Genomic DNA, 23517 nt, shown 5'->3' on the forward strand with positions numbered 1-23517 from the left:
TTTCCCTTAAGTTTGCCTTAAATCACTGAAATCACCACATATTGATCAGTTAATGGCTGCTGCACGTCCCTCTTCCTCCTGGAGGTTGAGAACTGATTTTCCATCTTGTTCCATAATTTAGTTTTTTGAATTACTTTGACAGTGATCCTGCAGTGCAGACAGACGTCAAAATGAATGAAAATGAGTTATTTTAAAGGTGTCAGTCTGCGTGCAGCACGACGACGCACGCTGAAAACCTCTGTTCAGGTTTCTAAACAACGTTTCCTGACGGCCGGCACAGATGTTTAAAGCAACGGGAGGACAAACCAGCAGCATTAAACTCAAAATAATCAGAGACTTTTGCTTTTAGCCACCATTTATCTCCACAGCGAGGAGACGGCTCTGAATTAAGAGCATTTAGAGAGAGAGGGTGGGAAATAAACTTCAAAGAAAGTAGAGCTGACAGCTAAATGAAGGAAAAGTGAGATGAGTGAAAGGATTCAGAGAGCTGGTTTTCGCTGATGGACGCAGTATTTCTTAAATTCTGCCCTTGTTGGTGTTTAATGCTCATCAGCAGACGCTTCCATGTGAAAACAGGGTCAACGTGATGAAGGGCAGCATGTCATCGTCACTGTGAGCAGACTCAAGGCCTCTTCATCAGCACGCCGCCGGACTCGCTCACACTTGTTTACAGTCTGTCTCCTCATACTATAATGATGAAGAGTCTTTTTCCATTACTGGAGTTAATTAACAACTAATTCATTATGTCTGCGCTCCGTTAAGGTGCTCCTCTGTCATTGTAATCATCATGTCTGCACTTTTCTCTCCACAACATGACAAACGTCTGTGAAAAAGGCCATTAGAGAGGAAACTCTGACAGAACCGTGTGCGCTTTTTAACCAAAGACCAAATGTCAGCCTCGTTTATCCGTTTATGCATCAGCCGGGGAAATGCACTCCAGATCAGCCGATGAATAACAGTCAGACCGTCATTTAAAACAACCTGCTTGAACCCCATCACTGCAGCCGTCCACGGAAAGATGCCCACATAATCTGATCACAGCGAGCGCAGGCGGCGGCATCCTGTGTGGGCGCTGAGACGCCGTTCTGAGGCTTCATTTAGGATTTCCATCATCAGCTTCACTAACTCACTCAAGCTGCAGATCAGTGATTCCCAACATGACGTGCAGGGAATTCTTCCAGTGCCAGGCAGCGGTGTGTGGAGTCGCTCTGTTTGAAAGAGACTTTGCTTAAATTAAAGGAATATATTCAGAAATATGAGTCAGGCGACATCTGGACACCGCTGGCTGGATTTGAGAGTCTTAACAGTTGGCTTAAAGTAACGGATAAAGCCTGAACATAATGGATAAATGGATGAAACAGCCAAAAACCATCACAGATAATGAGTGAAATTAGCTAAACGTAGCGTATAAGTGCAGAACAAAGCAACCTGAACACTGAACGCACAGAAATGATGAAAAATGTCCTCTGCATGTTTAAAATCAGCTCAGAGGAGACATGTGAGAGGCCTGCGGGGTTCAGATCTCATCACAAACATCACTCATTGTTTTTTCTTCGAAAGCAGAGACTCATCAGAGCTCCATGTTAGAAACTCCAGGACAATCGTCACGCTGACAAATTTGCTTTATTCTGCATTTATTTAAGCGTATGAATGTTATTTGGGAGGATTCAGAGATATGATCATGAAATCTGCACAATATGGGATGGACTGTTAGCAGTGCTGAGCCCTTCAGAGGACTGAACAGTCGGGTCATACATAGGAATAAGAAAAACGTGCAGGTGCATCGCGAATGGAACGATACTTAATCACCATAATGGGTTTTCCACAGGAGATGTTGTCAGCGTTCGGCCTGTGAGTCAGCTCGAACACTGAGGCTGCTGCTTCTTCAACACGAGAGGAGACAGATGTTGGCGTTTTAACACATCTGCAATCATCAGTACGAGACCCTCGACGGCCGACCAGATGTGAGCGTTACATAAAAAATGGCAGTTAAGCTGTTCAAAGGACGAATAACAATAAGAAAACCCAGGTTCATAAGCAAGGAGCACAAATGAAACAGAAGCAGAACAATAACGGCCACGGGGTGCTTTAAAAAGGGCACTTCAAACTAAAACAGCACAAAAACTCATAAAAGTGCAGCATAAGCAGACGAGGGAGAGATATTAAAATCCCACAACCAGAGGAGATGAAATTGTCCCATTAAAGCACAAAGGGGACAAGACAGAGGACCACCGTGTCAGGACGACACAGCTGTTATTACCACGGAGACAGAGACATGGACATTAAAAGGGACTGCAGTTAGCAGACACGTTTTGAGATTTCCACTCTGTCTCCATACAACAGAGGAACTCCATCTGTGCTGCTCAGAGCCACTAAAAATGTCTTTAACAGCGTCCTGTCTCTGAGGAGACCACCCTGTGGCAAGTTTTCATTTGGAGCTATTAATGTCAAAAAAGTGTGAGAGCAGTTGACGGCGAGGTCTGTGGTTTATAGCCTTTAAACCTCTGAGCACCTCAGGGGGAAAAGAGTTCACTTAAATCACTGAAATATCCACAGACAGCGAGATACTGCAGGGAATGATGTGGATGACAGCACCCTCTAGTGGTGACGTGACGCAGCGTCAGCACTGAATGACCACCTGAGGCCAGACGGACACTGGAGGTGATAGACCAGCTGATACCTGAGGCACAGTCAACAGGTGTGTCCCAAGAGAGGCACAAACATCTGAGGGAACCACTGGAAGCTCGTGAGAAGCTCCAACATACATGGCTGACTTTTTCAGACAGAAACTGGTCCACACACACGACGAATCACCAGAGAAGCTCCTGAAGTCCAGTTGGCCTCCATTCAGCCCGCCCACGAACCACTGGAGGGTTTACTGTACTTCCTGTCCACTGACACAAACACTACGTTCACGTTTATACTCGTATTAAACAGAAAGCTAGAAAGCTCAGATTCACGTAGGTCGATTGATTCAAACTGTTTCAAGATACAGTACAATGCTAACAGGAGGCTCAATGAACGCCAGCAGCAGACAAACCAACATTTTAAAGTTAAGGCAACACTGAGGAAACTCACCGTTGACGTCTCTCATTGATCCACAGATCGATAAAACTCCGACAAAAACGGTCTGAAACGTCCACAAAGGTCCAGAAGATCCACTGCAGGAAAGATATTTAGTCCAAAACATGACAATAATCCACAGAAAAAAGTTTTCTCTTTTCAAATTAGCAGGCCAAGTGCTCGACTTCCGCTACTCCTCTGTGTTTCCCGCGTTACAACTTCCGGAAACAGACACGGACCGGCGCCATCTTGTCTCCATTTACCTTGTGGAGTCTCAGGTTTGAATGACACCTCACTTGACCAATCACGATCTGTCATATGAAGCCTAGCAACCAGAGAAGCCAATAACAAAATGGCCTCTGCCTCTTCTTCATGTGTCGATCGAGCCAATCACAACCGTTTGCAGATGACTGACACTTCGAATAGCCAATGAAATTCTGAACATACCGCTATGCTACTTCAGTGAAGTACTTGGTGCTCCAGACGCCTCAAATTAAAGTTTTCAATTCAAAAATAGGTATTATACACAGTCTGACTGATAAATGTAGTAAATGGCCTCAATATAAATATATATAACCAAAATATAGCCATGAATACCTGAACTTATAGTACAGAGTTCATTTATTTTTGGCTAAGTAGAATAAATTGCCTTTGTTTTGGAGATCACGTTGATGAGCCATTAGAGAAAACATGAAAATATTCAGTTTCTGTGGTACTGTGATCAGTTTTTACTCAACCTGGACTCACATAAGCGTAAGACTCGTGTCGACTAGTAATGGAAATGTCAGCTGCAATGACCTACAATGAGTTTGTTTCTCCTTCTGCTTTCATGTTTTCGTCAGCTCAGTGAGAAATTTGATTTTGTGTGATGATGGAGTAAGCGAAAAACGTTTCTGCTGCTCTGATAGGTGGAAACATGCTAACACCAACAGATGGGCTTATTTGAAAACCAATGAGAAGACAGAACAAAACCTGGCACGTTAAGATCAGTGTTGCAGCTTCTGGAGAAAACCGCTAGAGGGCGGTGGACTGTAGATTACTGATGAGCCCTCAGGTGTGCTGGAAGAAGGCTTCAGTGGAGGTTCTCTCAGGTGTTAGACAAAGCCAATCCAAAAAATTCTTTAATCGCTTATGTTATAAAGATAAATATATTGCACCTTAAGTTGAAAAGGTAAAGACAAACAAGCAAACACGCTGCACACAGACAGACAGGTGCTGACTCCGAAGACAGACAGGAAGGACACCTGCAGCACCTGAAACACGAGCCATCATTAGCAACACCTCCACTGAGAGAGCGCCATCTAAGGGTCAAAGAGCCCAGACACGTTCCACCTGTGTCACGACGTCACAGAAGGTCATGATGCCACCACTGCCTTCAATGCACATCAAAGGCACAGAAGCTGCTTTGAGGAAAGTCTTTAAACTGCAGCGCATTTGGATCTGAGATAGAGCGATTGTTACTGATTGTCTGATTTATATAATTATGAATTATGGAGTCACTTCCACAGTACCATGTTTAGAGACACTCCATTGTGCTTTTCACAAATAAGAGGAATCATACGATACGATGCCTGAGAACCTGCAGATGGAAGAAGAGATGGAGGTGGAGATGGAGGAGGAGATGGAGATTGAGATGGAGGTGGAGATGGAGGAGGAGATGGAGATGGGTGACCTGGACGCAGCAGCTCAGGAAGCTCTGTCATACCAGCACAGGTCAGCAGAGATTCAGAAGGTCTGGGCAGCGGGGTACAATCTTGAGAATCAATGTGAGCACACCGAGCAATTCTACCGAGACTATCGTGTCAAACTGGGCGAGCTTCAGTCCACAGTAGACACAGAACATGTACTGAAGGAACATCTAGTTGGGGAGCTGCAGCAAGAGGTTAAACTGCTGACGAAGCAGCTAGAGGCCAAAAACACAGCTGTGGGAGAGCTTCAGCACAAACTGGCTGTGGCTCAGCAGATCATCGACAGCCAAAAGAAGATGATAGAAACGCAGCTTTCCTGCGTCACAGCCTTCATGACACAGTTCATCTGTGATCAGAGGCGTCAGCGGCAGCAGGACGTGAAGAAATCCACTGCGGTCGCTTTAGGAAAGGGAAGTGGGACCGAAACCACAGAAGCGCTGCAGTCACCTGAGTGGCAGAGCGAGGAGAGCCTCCCACAGCCTCCTGCACCTGAAGTCAGGCCCAAAAGTTGGTGGCGTCGCGGCGCCAACGGTCTAGTCCGCTTTGTCAGGCGGGTTGTAACGACACTGACATGCTTTATGCGTAAACCATGTGACATCCTGAACACGCAGCACCTCACCTGTCCATCAGTCTTCCCCACTAGCTTACATCCTAAAGATGTATTCTAGAGTCAAAGCTCAGCTGACCAAAAGACAACGTACATATTTGAATTGCCGATTCATTCGTAACTCAGAATGCGTATTTCTATGACAGGCCAGCACGGTGCAGCGCTCAGCGGCCTCTCCCTGTCCGGGCGGGTTTTCTCCAGGTGCTCTGGTTTCCTCCCACATGTACTTGTAAATGACTTTAAAATTACTTCTGCTGGGGCAGCACGGTGGACAGCAGGTAGTGCACGTGCCTCACAGCAAGAAGGTCGCTGGTTCGATTCCCGGGTCGGGCCTTTGTGTGAAGTTTGCATGTTCTTCCCGTGCATGTGTGGGTTCTCTCTGGGTACTCCGGCTTCCTCCCACAGACCAAAAACATGCTCATTAGGTTAACTGGTGACTTAAAAAGGCCCTTTGGTGTGAGCGTGAATGGTTGTTTGTGTATATATGTTGCCCTGCGATGGACTGGCGACCAGTCTGGGGTGTACCAGCTGGGATAGGCAACCCCCAAAAGGGATAGGCGGTATAGAAAATGTAGAAAAATAGTTCTCAAAAATATTCTGAGTGAAGGACGCGGCATGTAGACAGCCTCCTGGTTTCGCCTGTAAGCGCTCACCCAGTATTTCTAATCTGATCGTCAGAGCGCGTTAACACAAGTCAGTTTTAACTGCGTCATTTAACGCTCTTTGTGACCCAGTGAGCTTGTATTTTTTTACAAGCTGTGGCCACTGCTGGTAGCGTTAGGAAAACTACAGGATCCAAGTGTAAACTGGAAACAAGACAATAGGCACGCCCCACGCATGTGTTTGGTGTTGTCTGCTCGCTAGCTGTAAAGGAGTAGGCTACCCACAAATAAGATTCTGATGAAAGTTTAGTTTCAAAAAGTTGTCAGGTGGGTTGACTGACAAGACACAAGTTATCTGTGTGTGTTGTTGGTGTGAACTGAGTTATCACTGCAGCTCATCCAGTCTGAAATACACCTGATGGCCAAACACACGGCGAATGCGAAATCGCCGCCTGCTGGTCAAAACCAGGCGACAATGGATGCTTTCCACAGAGGATGTGGATACCACAACTAAAAACAAGCTGACTGCAGCCAGAGACAAGTGATGTTCATTGTTTCTGGAGAGAAATAAGAGGCTGCGTTGATGAGCCTCTGATGATCCCTTAGAAAGGGCTGTTGAGGGGCTTTTTTTGTAACCAAGCATTTATTTTTTGTCATCTGTTTATTGACAGTGTTAAAATGTGAGATTTGATTCATTCAAATGTGAACAACTGCTCAAAGTGAGAATGTCAGAGTGAAATAAAGCACTACACGTTTTCAATAAAAAACATTTGCACAAAGCGAGCCGATCCACTTTTCCATGTAGATAACAGTATTAAAATGATAATTAATGGGACCTTAAGAATAGATCAAAATGTGCGATTCATTTGCGATTAATCGTGAGTTAACTGACATTTATGCGATTAATCGCGATTAAATATTTTAATCGATTGACAGCACTACTTAAGATATATCGGAATTGAACATGTTTCTAGTCCCAGACGTGGAGACAGATAATCTTCTCCTGAGAAGGGAGGCATTTTATATACATACATGTATATATGCTAAATACTCTGTCTCCTAAGGGCCTCAGTATGGAGTTTGATCTCAAAGCTCTTCTTTGATTGCTCATGCCTGATAAATCCAGAAGGTCAATGCATACGAGCCCGTGCCTTCAGGAGGAAGTTATGCCAGCTGTCACCTTCGGGGTGCGCTCTGTTGTTTGGACAGGAGCTCTGATATAAGCTGACTCATTGTTTCAGTGCCTGATGAAGATCGAAACGTTGCCTTTTTAAGCAAATAAATTTTCTTGGAGCATACGCAGTGTGCAGACCACCTTCTTCTAATAACGAAGAGCATGACACCAGGAACCCAAAATAAGAGTTTAATTGAGGATCATTTACAAAATAGCAGAAATATGTTAAAAACTGTTTTCCCCAGAGTTGAGCTTAAAAGAGCCGTCAGAGAAACGATAGAAAAGGCTGTCGAGCTGCTCTTAAGTTTTTACTTTGTTGTGGTTCTCAAAGTGTTTTTGGAGCCTCAGTTTGTGACGATTTCAACTTTTATTGTGAAGGAGTTCATGCAGCAGCTGCACAAAGTCGTTTTATGTATCAGGAAGAAGTGAAAGTCACTGCTGACCTTTCAAACTCACATTTTCAGCACTGAAGAGCCGTGTTTTCAACTGATAAAGAAAAATGTTCTGAAAGAAAGATTTCAGAAAAGTGGCGACACATCAAGAGACTTTAAACTTTCGTGATCCTTCAGGATAAAACACAAATGGTCTGCTAGTATCTCTGCTCCCTCCATGACTTTCTTTAAAGAGAAAACTCTGGTTTGAAGCGTTTGGGCTCCAAAAGCTTCACCATGAACGAGCAGGAGGAACGAAGGGAAAACACGTATTTCCCAAAACATCAAAGTGCTCTCATTTAACAGCTTCAGGGAGGAAAAAACAAAAGACGTTACAAACAAAAACAGCAACAACGACCCGGGCTGTGCTGGTGGTACAGTCCTGTGTGTGTGTGTGTGTGTGTGTGTGTGTGTGTGTGTGTGTGTGTGTGTGCGTGTGCTAGTCCTCCCAGGCGAAGTCATACGGCTGGAAGTCGTCTCTCAGCTGTTTGCAGCCCTCCTCCTCCTCCTCTCTGCTCTGTTTACACTCCTTCCAATCAGCTCGAGTCGGGATGTTCAGCAACGCCTCGCTGGCCAGAACCTCCCTGCACACGCACACACGCACGCACACACACACGCACACACACGCACACACACGCACACACGCACGCGCGCGCGCAGAGTATTGCTGTTAGGAATCACAGTAAAAACACTGCAGGTGTGCGCTCTGTAATTTAACACATGGACACTCAGCAGGACAAAGAGACGAGAGGAGGACAGATGTCTCCAAAGGGGGACGCCGGGGAGCTGAAGGGGAGTGGGTGACTTTAATATTACCTGAGCTGCTCAGTGATTTGAGTCCAGACCGGAGTGTGTATGAGTGTGTCTCTCAGCAGTAATTACAGCTGCTGTTAAATGAAGCTGCCGTCCTCTGAACTCGCATTAAAACTAAGCCGAATTAGCTGTTAGCAGCTCCTGTTTGCAGTGCACCCATTGTTATACTGATAACTATCAGCGGATCACTGGGACACTGAAGAAAACTTAGAAATGTGAAGATTCTCAGTGAAGTTCTGCAGTGCGTTCTTTCTGTGATTTTGGATGTTTGCTCTTGATCATCAGACATTCTCAGGAGGTCTGTCACTGAATGAAATCAGTGTTTTGACTTGAAATAGATTCACGTTGGACAATAAGAGCTGGAATCTTTGTATTTAAGACGTTTAACAGTGTTTTTCGCTGTGAATCATCAGTTTCTGACGACGTCACACGCAGACTGTTCTTGTGCGGTTTACCTTCCAAACTGCAGAGGAAAGTGTTTCTGGATACGATAGTAGAGTTTCTCTCCAGAGTCCAGCTCCACGTAGAAGTACGGAGTCCCTGGAGGAGCAATCTGAGCGCACGCGCACACACACACACACACACACACACACACACACACACACACACACACACACACACACACACACACACACACACACACACACACACACACACACACACACACACACACACACACACACACACACACACAATTTTTAAATTCTGGCCTAATGCAGCTTTTCTATGAACTGTATCATACTGAGTGCGGGTGCAGTTTTTGGACCCAGGTGTGTGCGCAGTGTGTGTCCACACACACCTGTTTGAGGTCGGTGTGTTGAGGAATCTCCATGAGCTCCATCTGCTGCTCCTGAGCCTGGACCATGAACGCCTCCTTGATGTCCTCTGTGGTGCAGCGGTCCAGCGGCACCGGGACGACCTGACGTGACGACACACAAGAGCTTCAACACGTGCCGCACGCCAAACATTAAAAAAAACAAAAAAATTCAGTTTTCTTGCTAAAATATTTGGCAAATTAATTGAAAACGAACATTTATTTGCTGCACTACCAACAAAGTGTTTCAATTAATTTAACAGCTGAGTGGATTTTCGTTATTAAAGGTAAAGTTGGATGAGACTGTGACTGTCAGCACCAACGATCGTCTCTGTAAGCAACATCTGGCACTTTTAAACATTTCTGCGAGCTGTGAAACTGTGACGGAGTCATTCTGGACTTCCTCTGCGCTGCTGACACTCAGCATCAAACTGTGTGTTTCCACCTGGAGCTGCAGGTGCTGGCTTCTGTAATTCCTCTCAAACAGCACGCAGCGCTCTCCTCTGCTCTTGTAGAAGCTCTTCAGGGCCGACTTGTACTTCTCCATCTCCTCCACCACCTCCGAGCTGAGCTCCACCACAGACTGGTAGTGACCGATGGGGAGGATCAGCATGTGGTGAGGAGTCAGGCCGCCCTTCGCCATGGCCAGGTAACACTGCCGGCAAAGCCAAACAAACAGGGTTTATCACCACGAGGTCAGCCGACGCTTCGGCTTCACAACCGACCGTCGAAACTCACGTGTGTTCCTATGCTGACGACCAGGTGTTTCTCCACCTGAGGACTGGCCAGGCAGAACCAGCAGGGACCAGTAGGCTGAGCTGCACACAGTAAAACAGACAACTCATTCACGTAGTGCAACTCCAACTAAAAAAACATTCTTACAGGGTCACTGTCACTAATAATAATAATAATAATAATAATAATCATCATCATCATGAAGAAGAACAATCGTGTGACACCATCATATCAATACGCTGTAATACAGTATGATCAGGATGTAAACATCTCAGACTGTTGCAGCCTGAACTGAACAAACGTCCAGAAATCCACTAAGAAATCACAGAAACACGACAATTCAGAGCTGAGAATCGTCACTTTTTCTTAAGCATCAAACTGCTCCAATGACGGCTGTCTGTACGTCAGAGGGTCCAGTGGAAACAGGAAGTGCTAACAGCTAATCTGGGATGCTTATAGTGGCACCAATTAGCCAAAATCTAGAGCATTTATGGGGTTTTGCTCCTCATTTTGGCCCACAAATAGACGTAAATGTTGTTGTCAGCATGTTTCTATTCATCACATTAGTAAGAACTTTTCTAATTTCTTTCTAATTTTCACACAAAAGTGAAAATTCACATCGAGCTGAATGAAAAAGTAGAAGAAGGAGTTCAGCGACTGATGGACGCCATTTAAGTTCCAGGAGGACCAGCGCGTGATTCTCCAGACTCTGATCTGCCTTCACGCTGATTTCCCTGACGGGAACGTTTCCCTGGTTGGACTCACGGTGTCTGCGGGGCTGTTTGGGCTGTCCGTCTCTGTCCTGCTGCTGGTCTCGTCCTCGTCCGTCTCCGTCTGAATATCTCTTCCTGCCGCGGCCCCGGGGTCCGCCGCCCTGCTTCCTGCTCATGTCAAAGAAGTACTGACGGGCCGGCTCCTGGAAAGAGGACGGGAAAATTCATTTTCTATTCTGTATACACACACACACGCACGCACACACACACTCTCTGCACCTCTGCCTCTGCGGTGCTGAAGCCTGTCTTCTGTTTGTCCGTCTTGTCTTTGGCGGAGCATCTGTAGGGACTCTCTGTCACGTCCTGCGGCTGCTTCACCAGCTCTGATGGATCCATGGTCTTCATGGGGATGATGTTGAAGGCGTACAAATACTGCAGCGGCCACGCAGACGGACAGACGGACGGACAGACGGACGGACGGAAGGACGGACGGACAGACGGACGGACAGACGGACAGACAGACAGACGGACGGACAGACAGACGGCTCAGGGTGTGATGGTTTAAAGGCTTTTAAAGTCTGACCCTTGAGCCTGAAACTGTTTGGATTTTTGGCAAATTGTTATTAAAAGTTAGCTGAATTAGCTGTTAGCAGCTCCTGTTTGCAGTGAACTCATGGAGCTTCAGACAACTGTCCCTGTTTTTCTCTGATCGTGAAGAAAACTTTAAAATGTGAAGATTCTCAGGCAAGTTCTGAACCATCTTTTTTCAATAACTTCAATCAGATTCATTGACGTTTATGCACATCAGACATCTGAGGTCCCATCCCTTCCTCCTCTCAGTCACACTGAATGTAAAAACATGTGCATCATGTCTGTGTGTTCACATCTGATGGAGTCACGACTCCGAGACGACAAACACACCTTCTTCTTGGCGGGGTTGTTGACGGTTGCCAGGGCGATGAATCGGCTGACGTGCTGAGCATTTTCCTGGAGAACGACGTGATTCCTGAGGATGGAAACGGAAAGCCGTGAACAGAAGCGTCAACACGTGTGAATCGCTCGGTCTGCGGGGGTGGAGGAAGTCTACCTGTAGGGGAGTCTTTCATAGTGAGCGCCCTCTAGTGCAGCAAAGTGGTATCGAGGTTTCAGCTTGTCGGCGACGCTGGCGATGGAGCCGCTTCCACAGGACTTTGTGTTCACTTCCTGCCACAGAGACAGGTGAAAAAGCAGAGTTCACTCCTGACACCTCGTCCACGCCGCCTTAAAAACGGACCTTAAATTGACGCTGGACTTGGTCGTTACCGGGTTGTTTCCGTACTGCCACACTCCTCTGGGCCACTGTGACGTCAGCAGGATGTCGACGCCTCTGAACTTGGAGCTGCTGGTCAGCGGGGCCACGAGGGCCGACAGATCTTTGGACGTGAAGCAGTGCGCCGGCGCCGGCTCCTGCAGGGCCTCGCGACCGCTGACGTAGGCGATCTGTAATCCTGACACGCCCGTGAACACACCCCGCCGACCTGGAACACAGACCCAAGGAAACTTTAATGTCAAACCAAAACTCTGGAGACATTTTCCCGCTTCCGATTGTTCCTCGCTCCTCGACATTTAACTGCATCCACCTTTTCCTCACTCCTGTCTTCTTGCATCTCACTCCCTCCATTACTTTCCTTTAAGGGAAGCAGAGTCTTACCCAGATATGTGATGTTGTCAGCCAGCTCACAGCCGTCAGCGCTGGGGAAACTCTTCACCGTCTCCTGGCTCGCCGCTCCGAGGATGTAGGTGTGGATGGGAGCTGAGGAGGCACAAAAGAAGAAGCTTAGAGAGAGAACCAAGAAGAAACCGTCTGTAGGAGCAGAAACCTGATTTCCTCATCAGCCAATCAAAGACTGAAAACCCAAATTTATCCTGTTAGCCTGTTTTTCACTGTTTCAATGAGATATTTTAGTTTTAGTATGAACCTTTTTCATTTCAGTTTCGTATTTATTTAATTTACAATAAAGGGCGGTGATGCACCAAAGGTCATGGCAAAAAGCGACGGTTTAAGCCAAGAAAACTGAGGTCACACAGCCCAACCCCTCATAATAACCCACACTGAATTATTTAAAGAAATCCTGCTTTAAAGTTGCTTTTCTGAAGGTTTTTCTGTGTTTGGCTGAACAGTTGTTTCTCCAGATGTTTGCACCTTTCTTCGCTCCGGTTTTGTACTGCTGCCACTCGGCTTCGGCCTCTGGGGTCGTCCCAAAAAACTCTCCAACACACAGCAGCAGCTGCGAGGACACAGCAGCAAACATCAGGCGACAGCGCGGTGACTGTGAAACATGAAATGAGAGCAGCTGGAGCAAACGGACTCACATCGAACTGCCCGGTCTTCTTCTGGATGCTCTGGACTCGGCTGAACAGGGCGGTCAGTCTGCCTTCAACGTCCCCACAAGCCAAACTGCAAACAGACACACTTCAATACTTCAGACTGTCTTTAAATAAGAAACACAGCGCTGCTTTAAAGGAGCATTTCACACTCACGGACAACGTTTCAATTCGGCAAACAAAACACGACCTTCACGCGCACTTTTACATCAGGAATATTTCAACTGCACTTTGTATTGGTTTAACTTTCAGTGTCAGATTAAAAATGTGGATGCAGCAGACTTAATTGTCCTAAAGCAGATGGATTTGGTGGAGTGGGTGTATTCCGCAGCTTCCAGTCTCCACTGGACATCGTTTATGCTTCTTCATCGCGTCTTCTGATGCGTACAAACGAGCGGAGGAGGCGCGCGGCCTTAAACTGTCAGTATTTTGAATGAGGTTCGGCGCGAGTCGTCACGTTTCGCATTGGGTTCATTCGGACCTTGAAGGCAAATGAAACAACTTCAGCTGCTTTCAAAGTTTTAATAAACACTGTTTTCCGGCATATCCATAAAGCTTTTATGAAAGTATTTACTGGACAAATCTAACAGACAGCCTGTAACATCATGGGTCACATCAAACAAACTACACACCATCACAGATTCAACCACATGTAACCGGATGAAACATCGTTAAAAACACAGTTTAAATGTCCGTAAAGTTAAACTTACACTCTGACTGGCTGTTCCCCCATGTCTTCACTAAATTACAGCAGAACTTGTTAAAATGTGTGATTTGGATTTTTGCAGCTTGAACGTGCGGTTCGTCGCCAATAGTTGTCCGATCGAAATTACAGCGGAACCTTTTCCGTCTCAGCAAATCACACATCATTTACGGACAAAGTTAGCTGCAAAATAAACACTAAAAAATTATTATTTTTTTCCACTGTGAACACGGATTCATAACATCAACTCGATATTATTTAAGTATATATATATATAAAAAAATAAGTCAGGTTGTTACCCGGACAGATTTTTTCGCGGAGAGGATGGTTGCCAGGTTTGATTCTTAGACGCAATTGAAATGTTTTGGATTCAAAACAAATAATTACACACTTTAACCATATAATCACAAAACAATAATGCACTTATGAGGTTTTCAAACAGCTTTGGTACACACTCCAAGCTTCATCAGCGAAATTCAAGTCAAGATTAATTCCAAGTTAAAGAACTAACTTTTTAACTCAATTAAACATTGGTTGGATTTTCTATTAAATTCTATTGTCTGTGAAATGAATAAGAAAAATCAGGAAGTCTGTTAAAACGTGCGAGCTAAATTGATATCTAATACACAGATTATGTTTTGTATCATCTAAAATATACATAAACATGAATAGGCAAATTGCTTTATTTGGGAAAAAAACATGGTGAAAAACAATTTCCTAAATCCCGAAGTGAAATCTTAAAATGTTATTGTTTTACTTTGTTCAACTAACAGTCCAAAATCAAATACATTCAATTTACTATGACGATATAAAACACAGAAACAACTGAAAATCATCACAATTGAGACGCTGACTTTCCATTTTACGGATAATCTTATTATCTGGCAACCCGCCGGCCCTCGGACGGCCGATCCTCCATCCTGGCACTTACCTTCATCCTGGTAACTCACAAGTCCCCGGACCAAAAACAGGAAGTAAGTAGCCAAATCAAAAGTAAAAATTCACTTTCTGTTTGGTAGTCGGAGCCGGGGGGCGCGCAGAAAGAGCTCAAAGTGGGAAAAATCAAGAATAAAACGGCGGAACACCGTCAAACCGCACAGACGCCATAAGCTTCACCTTGTCGACGAACATGGCGCCGGACATTTTTCGTCTTTCATTTAGCTGGGCTGCTAGCTGGATGCCAATGGTTAGCATCAGAGCTCCATCAATAGGGGGGTGCCGTGTGTCTCCTGGAAACGTCTTTTAACACAACCACCTTCGTGATTTTATGTATTTAGACTAGAATGGCTTGAATTGTGTCGTCGGTGTAGCCAGAGGTTTTTAGATCTTAGATTTAAAGTCGTTCATCTCTGCGCTGAATGCCAGTGTTTTCGGCTGTGTGCCAAACTGCGATGCACGGACCAAACTCAATTCAATAATAGACCGATTCTACATAGACTTACTGAGTGACGACAAAGAACTACTTTACTGACTTGGATATGAAGTAAAATCTTTTTAAAAGTGATCCAACCTCATTTTGGCTTACATACTGTCCAACAAGCACAACACATTGAGCACATCATGGTCTGTCTGCGGGCTGGGTCAGCGGGGGCGGCAGAGAGTAGGTTAGGGTCAAAATATAGTTTTAGAGTTTTTCTAAAATTATTTTAGTGTCACCTCTCAAACGAGTTTACTGATCCTAAGTATGATAAGTAAAACGTCATAAGTACTACTGTTTGAGTTGAATGTCTGTACCGGTTTGCAGTTTGGCTCTAAATAGGTACAAGTTTGGAACGGAGTTCGGTAATAGTCTAACATTGCCAGAACTGTATTCAGTACACATTATAGCTTGGCTTTAATTTTATAGACACCATCCAGCCTCCAGTTCGGCAGATTTGCTCTACAACAATCACAGCATGCATCTAGAAGTCAGATTACACCTCAGCTTTCAGTTTCCAGTGAAATGTGAGGCAGCTCGTTCTGTTGGTTTGGACTTTTATTAAAATATCTATCTTGTTTATAAATCACATCTACCCCGAATTCACCAGTCCAAACTCAGGATACATTTAATATTTTAACTAGTGATTTTGAAGTGAAATGGCAGTGAGTGCATAGTTTAGTTTAAAGTGGCTCAGTTTTAAAGGGAGTTCTGCTTTTTCATGGGTTACTTATGAGCTGCTGTAATGTACACAACATGGCACTTTTCATGGTTTTGGTGTTCCTGTCATGACTTAATAAAAATGAATTAAATGACACAAAACTCACATAAATGTTATCAAACTGAATAAATGTCCCATTTTAAGATCTCTAATTGACAGTACTAACTAATGTTCATAATGCGACTGATGATTATTTTCACTGTCGATTAATCTGTTGCGTATTCTCTCAACCGATTAGTTTGTTCTATGAAATGTCAGAAAATGTCCGTCAGTGTTTCCCAGAATCCAGGACGACGTCCTCCGATGTCTCAGTTTGTCCACGTCACAAAAATATTCAGTTTACTGTCAGAGAGGAATAAAGAAACCAGAAAAAATTGACATGTAAGAAGCTGAAATCACAGAAATTTGACTTTCCTTTTCCTGAAAAATGACTCAGAGTGATCAATCGATTATCAGAATCGTTGGCAGTTGAGTGAATCCTGGACAGTTTGTCGATTAATGGTTTCACTGATCAGCAGGTTCACGATGAGCTCAGCGGCAGAGGACGACGAGGCCGCGGCATTACAAAGCGTCAAGTCCGTCACGCTCACGCAGGACAGCGATGGAAGCATCATACTGCACTGTCCTCCCAACGGTGGGGTCACACACACGCACACACACACACACACGCACGCACGCACGCACGCACGCACGCCTTCACTGTAAAGAAGCCTCTGATAGTCCAGAACATGTGTGTTAAGCGTGTGTGTGTGTGTGTGTGTGTGTGTGTGTGTGTGTGTGTGTGTGTGTGTGTGTGTGTGTGTGTGTAGATGAGGACTCGGAGCCCCTCCAGAAGAAGCTGCGTCTCTCGACAGACGAACAGGACGACTTGGACGCGCCTCAGTTCTCTGTGGTCACCTTACCGAGTGAGACGCACATTTTACACTGTAACATAACAACATCCGTCCCTCAGGGACACCGACACTTACACCGTCAGTCACACCATCAGGTGCAGCAAACCCTCAGACGTCCCTTCAGAGACGTGAGGACGAGGCGACACGTCCTCAGTCTGCAGGCGTAACCTTTCCTGCGTGGAGTCGCCTCATCTAGAAAGAAAGTAACATCAGTCATCAGTTTAACGGAGTGTTAACTGCTCTGTAATTAAAGGTTCACATTCACATTTGACAGAAGTCGTTTATCCTACAGCTCAGTGCAGTTTTACATTTTACATGAAGCTTCTCAGACTCTTGGTAGTTATAAAAAAAACTCTTACAAACTAACAAAGCTTTTGGCTGAATAAATTCTTCCCTGCAGCTGAAACAGCTTTTTCTTTCTTCTCTTCAGTGTCGGAGAACAATGAAGGCTTCGAGGTGACGATGACGGCCACGGCGGAGGCTGATCTGTCGGAGGACGGCGTCGCTCAGATTCAGGCACAGATAAACATTCTTCTTCTTCTGCACCCTAAATGAAGCAGACCTTTGTTTTTAGCCTTTCAAAGGGCTCATCTTATTCACTGGTTTTCTTTACAGTACATTGGTGACACAGTGAAACGCACCAAACCTCATTTAAAAATCTGACAATTTAAGCTCAAACTGATTGTTTTGCATTTCTGGGTTGATAACTTCTTCAGATGAGCGTCCAATGATTGAAACTGTGTCGAGGATGAATTTGTGGTTTTGGTCTGAAAAATGTCTTTGTGTGTGTGTGTGTGTGTGTGTGTAGATTCTGCAGGAGGATGAGGACTCGCTCTCGCCCAATCAGAAGACAGAGGTGTCGCCTGTCAGTCAGGCCTGGTTCACGACCAAAGAGGACAAAGACACGCTGGCTAACAAAGGTGCACAGACTGGGCTCAGGGCTGAAGCACCTGCAGGTTTCAGGCTCGAGTTCAGTCTGAATGAACGCTTGTGTTTGATGCTCTTTTCAACATTTGTTCAGGTCATAAGTGGAAACAGGGCATGTGGTCCAAAGAGGAGATCGACATTCTGATGAGCAACATCGATCGATACGTGAAGGTGCGCTTCTTTTCCTTTTCTCTGCCTGCATTTAAAGACGCTCTCTGCACACGTTACACGTTTCGCTCGGCCGTGTGTTTCAGGGCCGAGGCATCGACGACCCGGCGGAGATCATTTTCGAGATGTCCAAAGAGGAGAGGAAGGATTTCTACCGCTCTGTGGCTCTGGGCTTAAACAGGCCGCTGTTCGCCGTCTACAGACGAGTTCTGCGAATGTACGACAACCGGAACCACGTCGGCAAGTGAGTCTGCGAGGAGAAGGTGGCGGGAAACGAAGTGCAGCTCCGCCGTGGTCTCAGTTTGAACAGTGATCTGTTTTTCTCTCGCAGGTACGCTCCTGACGAGATCGAGAAGCTGAAAGCGTGAGTGAAACCTCCGTCTGTCTCATCAAAGGTGTTTAAAACAGACGCCAGCGTGTTGTTGATGTGTGGAGTTTGTGTTCAGGCTGAGGGAGAAGCACGGGAACGACTGGGCGACCATCGGAGCGGCTCTGGGTCGCAGCGCCTCGTCCGTCAAAGACCGCTGCCGGCTGATGAAGGACACCTGCAACACAGGTACGGAGCCGGGTGGAATTATGGGATATTAGTTTTAACTTTTGACAGAGCTAGGCTAGCAGTTTCCCCCTGCTTCCAGTCTTTGTGCTAAGCTAAGCTAACACACGCACATGAAGCTGATATTTGTTCATTTATGGATCATTGTTGTCTTCTTGTCCAACAGGTAAATGGAGCGAGGAGGAGGAGAGACGTCTCGCCGAGGTCGTGTATGAGATGGCGGGCGTGTCGCCTGGGTCGGCGGTCACCGGGGGCGTTTCCTGGGCGACGGTGGCCGATCAGGTTCGCACGCGCTCAGAGAAACAGTGTCGGTCGAAGTGGCTGAACTACCTGAACTGGAAACACAGCGGAGGAACGGAGTGGATGAAGGAGGACGACCTCAGCCTCATACGCAGGTGTGTGTGCGTGTGTGTGTACACGTGTGTGTGTGTGTGCGCATAAATAACTCCTCGGTGTGTTTCAGGATTTCGGAGCTGGAGGTGGAGGACGAGAATGAGATCAAGTGGGAGGATCTTGCAGGCGGGTGGAGCAGCGTCCGATCACCTCAGTGGCTGCGATCCAAGTGGTGGAGCATCAAGAGACAAGTAGCCAATCACAAGGAGATCCCCTTCAGTGGTACACACACACACACACACACACACACACACACACACACACACACACACACACACACACACACACACACACACGATTGTCCTAACTTCCTCCTTGATATTATTAAATATGACGTCATCAATATTACAACACTCACGTGTGTGTGTGTCCAGTCCTCTTGAAGGGTCTCCAGGAGCTGATGGCGTCCTCACAGACGTCATCAGGACCAGGAAGTCCCTCGTCCTCCTCGCTCCAGATCCGACTCACCCGATTGGAGGAGAGCGGCGGCAGCCCCGCCCCCAGCTCTGTGGCCGCCCTGCAGATTCCCGTTCAGATCCCGCTGCAGATCACACACCTGGGTGAGGCTCTGCAGCTGTGTGTCTCGCTGAGCTCCGTCCTGTTGGGTGTCTCCATGTGGACACTGGACTGACCGTCGGTCTGTTTGTCTGTCAGCTTCAGATTCTTCAGCAGCAGCCAGCGACAGTGAAACCATCACTCTGAACACAGGAGCCCTGCAGACCTTCGAGATCCTTCCTGTAAGGACGACACAAGGACTTCAGTTCCAGTTTAAACACAGATCAGAAGACTTTGGACAATTCTAGACCTTAAATTGTCTCCGTCCTTCTTTCTGTGAAAAATGTCCTTCTTTATTCCTAAAGACGAGTTTGCTCATCCTTTCTTTTTCAGTCCTTCCACCTGCAGCCCACCGGCACCCCGGGGACCTACTACCTCCAGACGACGTCCAATCAGGGCCTCCCGCTCAGCCTCTCCACCAGTCAGGGCCTTCCGCTCAGCTTAGCCAATAACAGCACGGTTACCCTGACGACGGGCTCCTCTCCCTCATCACACGAACACATCATCCTCCACAGTCTGTCGGTCAGTTTGGACGATATGTTTGTGGTGATTTCAGCGCTGCTCTGTGTGTACAGCAGGTAATAGGTGTGTGTGTGTGTGTGTGTGTGTGTGTGTGTGTGTGTGTGTGTGTGTGTGTGTGTGTGTGCGTGTGTGTGTGTGTGTGTTTTCCCTCCTCAGTCGGATGGCCTCTGCTCCAGCGATGGGGTCATCATCCAGACCGTCACCTCTGACCCCGTGTCCTCAGACCCCCTTGGCCAATCACAGCTGGTTGTGGAGACAGAGGGGCGGAGCCAGGACGACCGCCTCGAAGCCACAAGTCTCCTGGAGGGTTCAGAGAGCGTTGTCACGGAAACTCAGGAGCCAATGACGGATGGCTTCACTGACAAGGTGCAAACATGGACCTTCAGTGTTTTCTTTAATGAAGCTGCACGATGCACATGCTTTTATTTTGAAAAGACAACTCGAGATAATAAAGCAGATATTTGTGTGTCAGGAGCTGAGTTCCCCCTCTGTCGAGGCTCCAGTGGTGCATTCTGGGATAACATCTGGCAGTGCCGTGTTGATTGTGTCTCCTCCCAACATCAGCAGTACACTGACAGGTAACACGCGCACACACACACACACACACACACACACACACACACACACACACACACACACACACACACACACACACACACACACACACACACACACACACACACACGCGCGCGCGTTCGTTCTCAGCGTGACGACGTTCCTTCGCTCTCCTTCTGTCCTCAGATCCCATCTTGGAGAACCAGGAAGGCTCAGACTGAGCGGGACTCCCATCGCGGTGGATGGTGATTAAAGGCTGGACGACGGGAGGAGGCTACTTCCTGTCTCCTTCTTCTTCTGTGGTGAAGATCCAGCTGCTGCACAGGACATCTCCACCACCTGCGAAGACACCACCCGTCTCCTGTTAAACCGGGACGTTAACGCCTGTGAAACAGACTCAGCTGAAGCTGAAAGTGTCGATGAAACTTCGTGCTGAACCCCTGGATGAAATGTGAATGCAGCGCTGCAGGAGGCCGGCCGTCACCGCGTCCTCGCAGCCTCTGCAGTGCCAAAGAGACTCTGAACTGACCCCCCACCCAGACAGACCCTGAACTGACCCCCCACCCAGACAATTATGTCAGCGATAAACTCTGAAGTGTCAAACTGAACAATTCTCCTTTTGTCAGGATTGTAAGAATAAACTGTTTCAGTTAGTTTGTCACTTCCTTTTAAGTCATTATGAGCCTCATTTATTTATAATAAACTTCATTCAGACTTTATTTGTCTCTCTGTTGTGTTTTACAGTGAATCTCTTCAGTTTTTCTGCTTGAGTTTTATTTTTCAAACAGTACTGAGAGCTCATCAAATGTCCTGCTGTCGTCCAGGTATTCTCCTGAATCCTCTTTTAGAGCCCACGTTTGTTCCCATTTAGGCAAATTAAACATTAAAAATATGCTGAAGTCACTATTAGTGGTTCCTGTTTGCAGTGTTAAAACGGCTGGAGGACTTTGACTGAAGAAAACTTTAACGTGACGATTTTCAGGCAAACTCTGAAGCATCAATTTTTAAGGACACTTACATTAGAGAATTACATCTTTGGGAACTATTTATTTAAAATGTACTTTCCTCCATCTTTTCACTCATCTGATTGACTTCTCTGCTGTTTGTTTTATGAATACAGAACACTTTATCTGACAGTCTGAAGGAGAGACAGAAGAAAACATGAGCTTACAGGATCTTTGAACGTGTAGTTCCTCAGGGAGAACACTGGGAGGCAGCGTTGTCATGTTTTATCTCGAGAGAACAGATTATTAACTGACTGAAAGTCAGATTTAAAAGATTTACTGGAGGAAAAATAATGTTGAGCCATCAGACAACCAGCCACCAGCAGTTTTGTCTAATACACAAAAGTCAAAGTAGTAAAAACAGAGAGAAATATAGAAGTACGAATACTTACAAACTCCACGAGGAGGATTATTGAAACTTGTTGTCAGCAGGTGGAAGCTCTGTAGAAAAAACTGGATCAGGGTTAGTGTGTTTTATTCCTTTAAATATTTCAACACATTCAACACAAAGAAGTGATGACTGAGTCAGAACAACATTAACAAACACCATATTTTCCTCCTGTGAAACATCCAGACTGGACCAGACGAGGAGGCTCAACGAGGCTGAAGTCTGAAGCTGTGCTGTCCCTCAGAGGACCAGAATATAAGACTTAAATAAATAAATAAATAAATAAACATGACAGAGTGAAGCCTGCAGATAAAACAGTGAAAACACGGCACAGAGGATTGTTTTCAGAAGCAACATTTAATATCAAAGAGTACAAAAGTAGAAAAACCCGACATTTGGCAAAAATAAAGTCTGAACGAGGGAAAAGTGCAGAAGGCCGCTGAGTCTCAGGACGAGTGGGACGTTCACTGACCCCACGTTAAAAGAAGCGTCTCACAGCTGCAGAGCTGCTCTGAACTCGTGTGGGTGTACTCTGTGTATAAGTATGTGGACTGCGTACAGATACTGTATGAGCTGTGGCTCAGCTGAGGGTTCAGCTGTCCCACCTCGCAGATGGACGTCACAGGTTTGATTCCCAGTCATCACGTCGTCCTGGTTTTTCATTAAACTGGTGGTTTCTAACCTTTTTGGCTTGAGGCCGTTTAAAGCAACGCCTCCTCGTGACCCCATCAAAGCTCTGGACTTATAAGGAGCCTCTTTTTTCTATGATTTCTAAGTAATCCTGCCGTCCAATGGGGGGTCTCAAACCGCAGGCTGGGAGCTCCTGGACTGAACTGTCCTGCAGGAGTGAACAGGATGGTTTAACCTCCCATAAACTTGACGTAAGCAGAAAGAATGAATGGCTGCATGAACACGTCTGATGACTCAGTTTGATCCTCCGGGGTCCTAAACGCACCTCAGTGAGTTCACACAGATGATTAATGTGTGGCCTCACCAGGATTCACAGCTCACGTTGTCATTTTAACACTCTGCTTCTGTAATGCCCTTAAATATTAACCTCCCTAAAAACAACATTCAGTCCCTGCAAGTGCTACTTTTAAAGTGCTCCTCCTCCCATAGAAAATTACACGGTGCAGCTAAAACCACACTTAATGACCCTCATCGCTTCCTACGCTCCTTCACATGCTGAAACATCTCAGCGGGGAGGACGAAATCCTCAGGCAGCAGTGCTCTGTCCTCCTGTGAGCTCTTTAAATACAATCCACATTTAAGATCTGTTTATTCCTGTGAGGCTGCATAACTGAGCTCTACAGCCTCTACAGAGCAGGGAGGGGGCACTTTGTTTCTAATTTCAACTTTTTGTTTCCCTGACTTTTCTCTCTGTCTTTTCCCTTAAATCAGAACTTTTTCTTATGGAGTTTTGAATGGTCTTAGGATGGGGGTGAGTGAGATCTGCTGTGAGGTCTGACAACAGAATTATGGTGAAATCTTGCAGCCATATAAATAGTTTTCTCTTAAACTGCCATCTGAGAACCTGTGTGCAGTAAATCTGTGCAAACTTTTTGTGTCAAGTGTGTAAAAGTGAGTTTCCACCACTGACCAACAGCTAAATGTCTTAACCAGTGACTGCAAATTAAGATGCCAGAATAATGATTTATCAGGTAAATATTAGGTAAAAACTACCTAAAACGACAGAAACCATATCTGTTTTGTA

At 46.0% G+C, this 23517-nt stretch overlaps 2 protein-coding genes across 3 annotated transcripts; one reads left to right on the forward strand and one right to left on the reverse strand.

Annotated features, from left to right (window-relative positions):
• Positions 1–6612: 6612 nt before the first annotated feature.
• cwf19l1 (CWF19 like cell cycle control factor 1) lies at positions 6613–13816 on the reverse strand. The gene is made up of 14 exons (XM_070991507.1): positions 13715–13816; positions 12993–13077; positions 12823–12907; positions 12331–12432; positions 11943–12157; positions 11728–11843; positions 11562–11646; positions 10920–11072; positions 10693–10843; positions 9931–10010; positions 9638–9847; positions 9178–9297; positions 8834–8931; positions 6613–8149 (listed from the first exon to the last, which is right to left on the reverse strand). Exons 1-14 carry the CDS (start codon positions 13735–13737, stop codon positions 8005–8007), a joined length of 1668 nt encoding a protein of 555 aa, XP_070847608.1. The 5' UTR covers positions 13738–13816; the 3' UTR covers positions 6613–8004.
• A 779-nt stretch (positions 13817–14595) lies between these two features.
• dmtf1 (cyclin D binding myb-like transcription factor 1) lies at positions 14596–21129 on the forward strand. 2 transcript variants are annotated; one of them, XM_070991505.1, is made up of 17 exons: positions 14596–14681; positions 16364–16479; positions 16655–16750; positions 17169–17254; positions 17547–17658; positions 17760–17836; positions 17920–18077; positions 18165–18197; positions 18280–18389; positions 18553–18781; positions 18850–19001; positions 19154–19339; positions 19434–19516; positions 19668–19856; positions 20013–20222; positions 20329–20434; positions 20598–21129. In XM_070991505.1, the coding sequence occupies exons 2-17, from the start codon at positions 16371–16373 to the stop codon at positions 20630–20632; spliced, it is 1971 nt and encodes a 656-aa protein (XP_070847606.1). In that variant the 5' UTR covers positions 14596–14681; positions 16364–16370; the 3' UTR covers positions 20633–21129. The 2 variants fall into 2 exon arrangements, with proteins under 2 accessions (XP_070847606.1, XP_070847607.1); XM_070991506.1 differs by having other exon boundaries at positions 14605–14681; positions 16361–16479.
• Positions 21130–23517: the final 2388 nt, after the last annotated feature.

This window comes from Chaetodon trifascialis, chromosome 22 (assembly GCF_039877785.1).
Source record: "Chaetodon trifascialis isolate fChaTrf1 chromosome 22, fChaTrf1.hap1, whole genome shotgun sequence".
In the NCBI taxonomy this organism is placed as follows: domain Eukaryota; kingdom Metazoa; phylum Chordata; class Actinopteri; order Chaetodontiformes; family Chaetodontidae; genus Chaetodon; species Chaetodon trifascialis.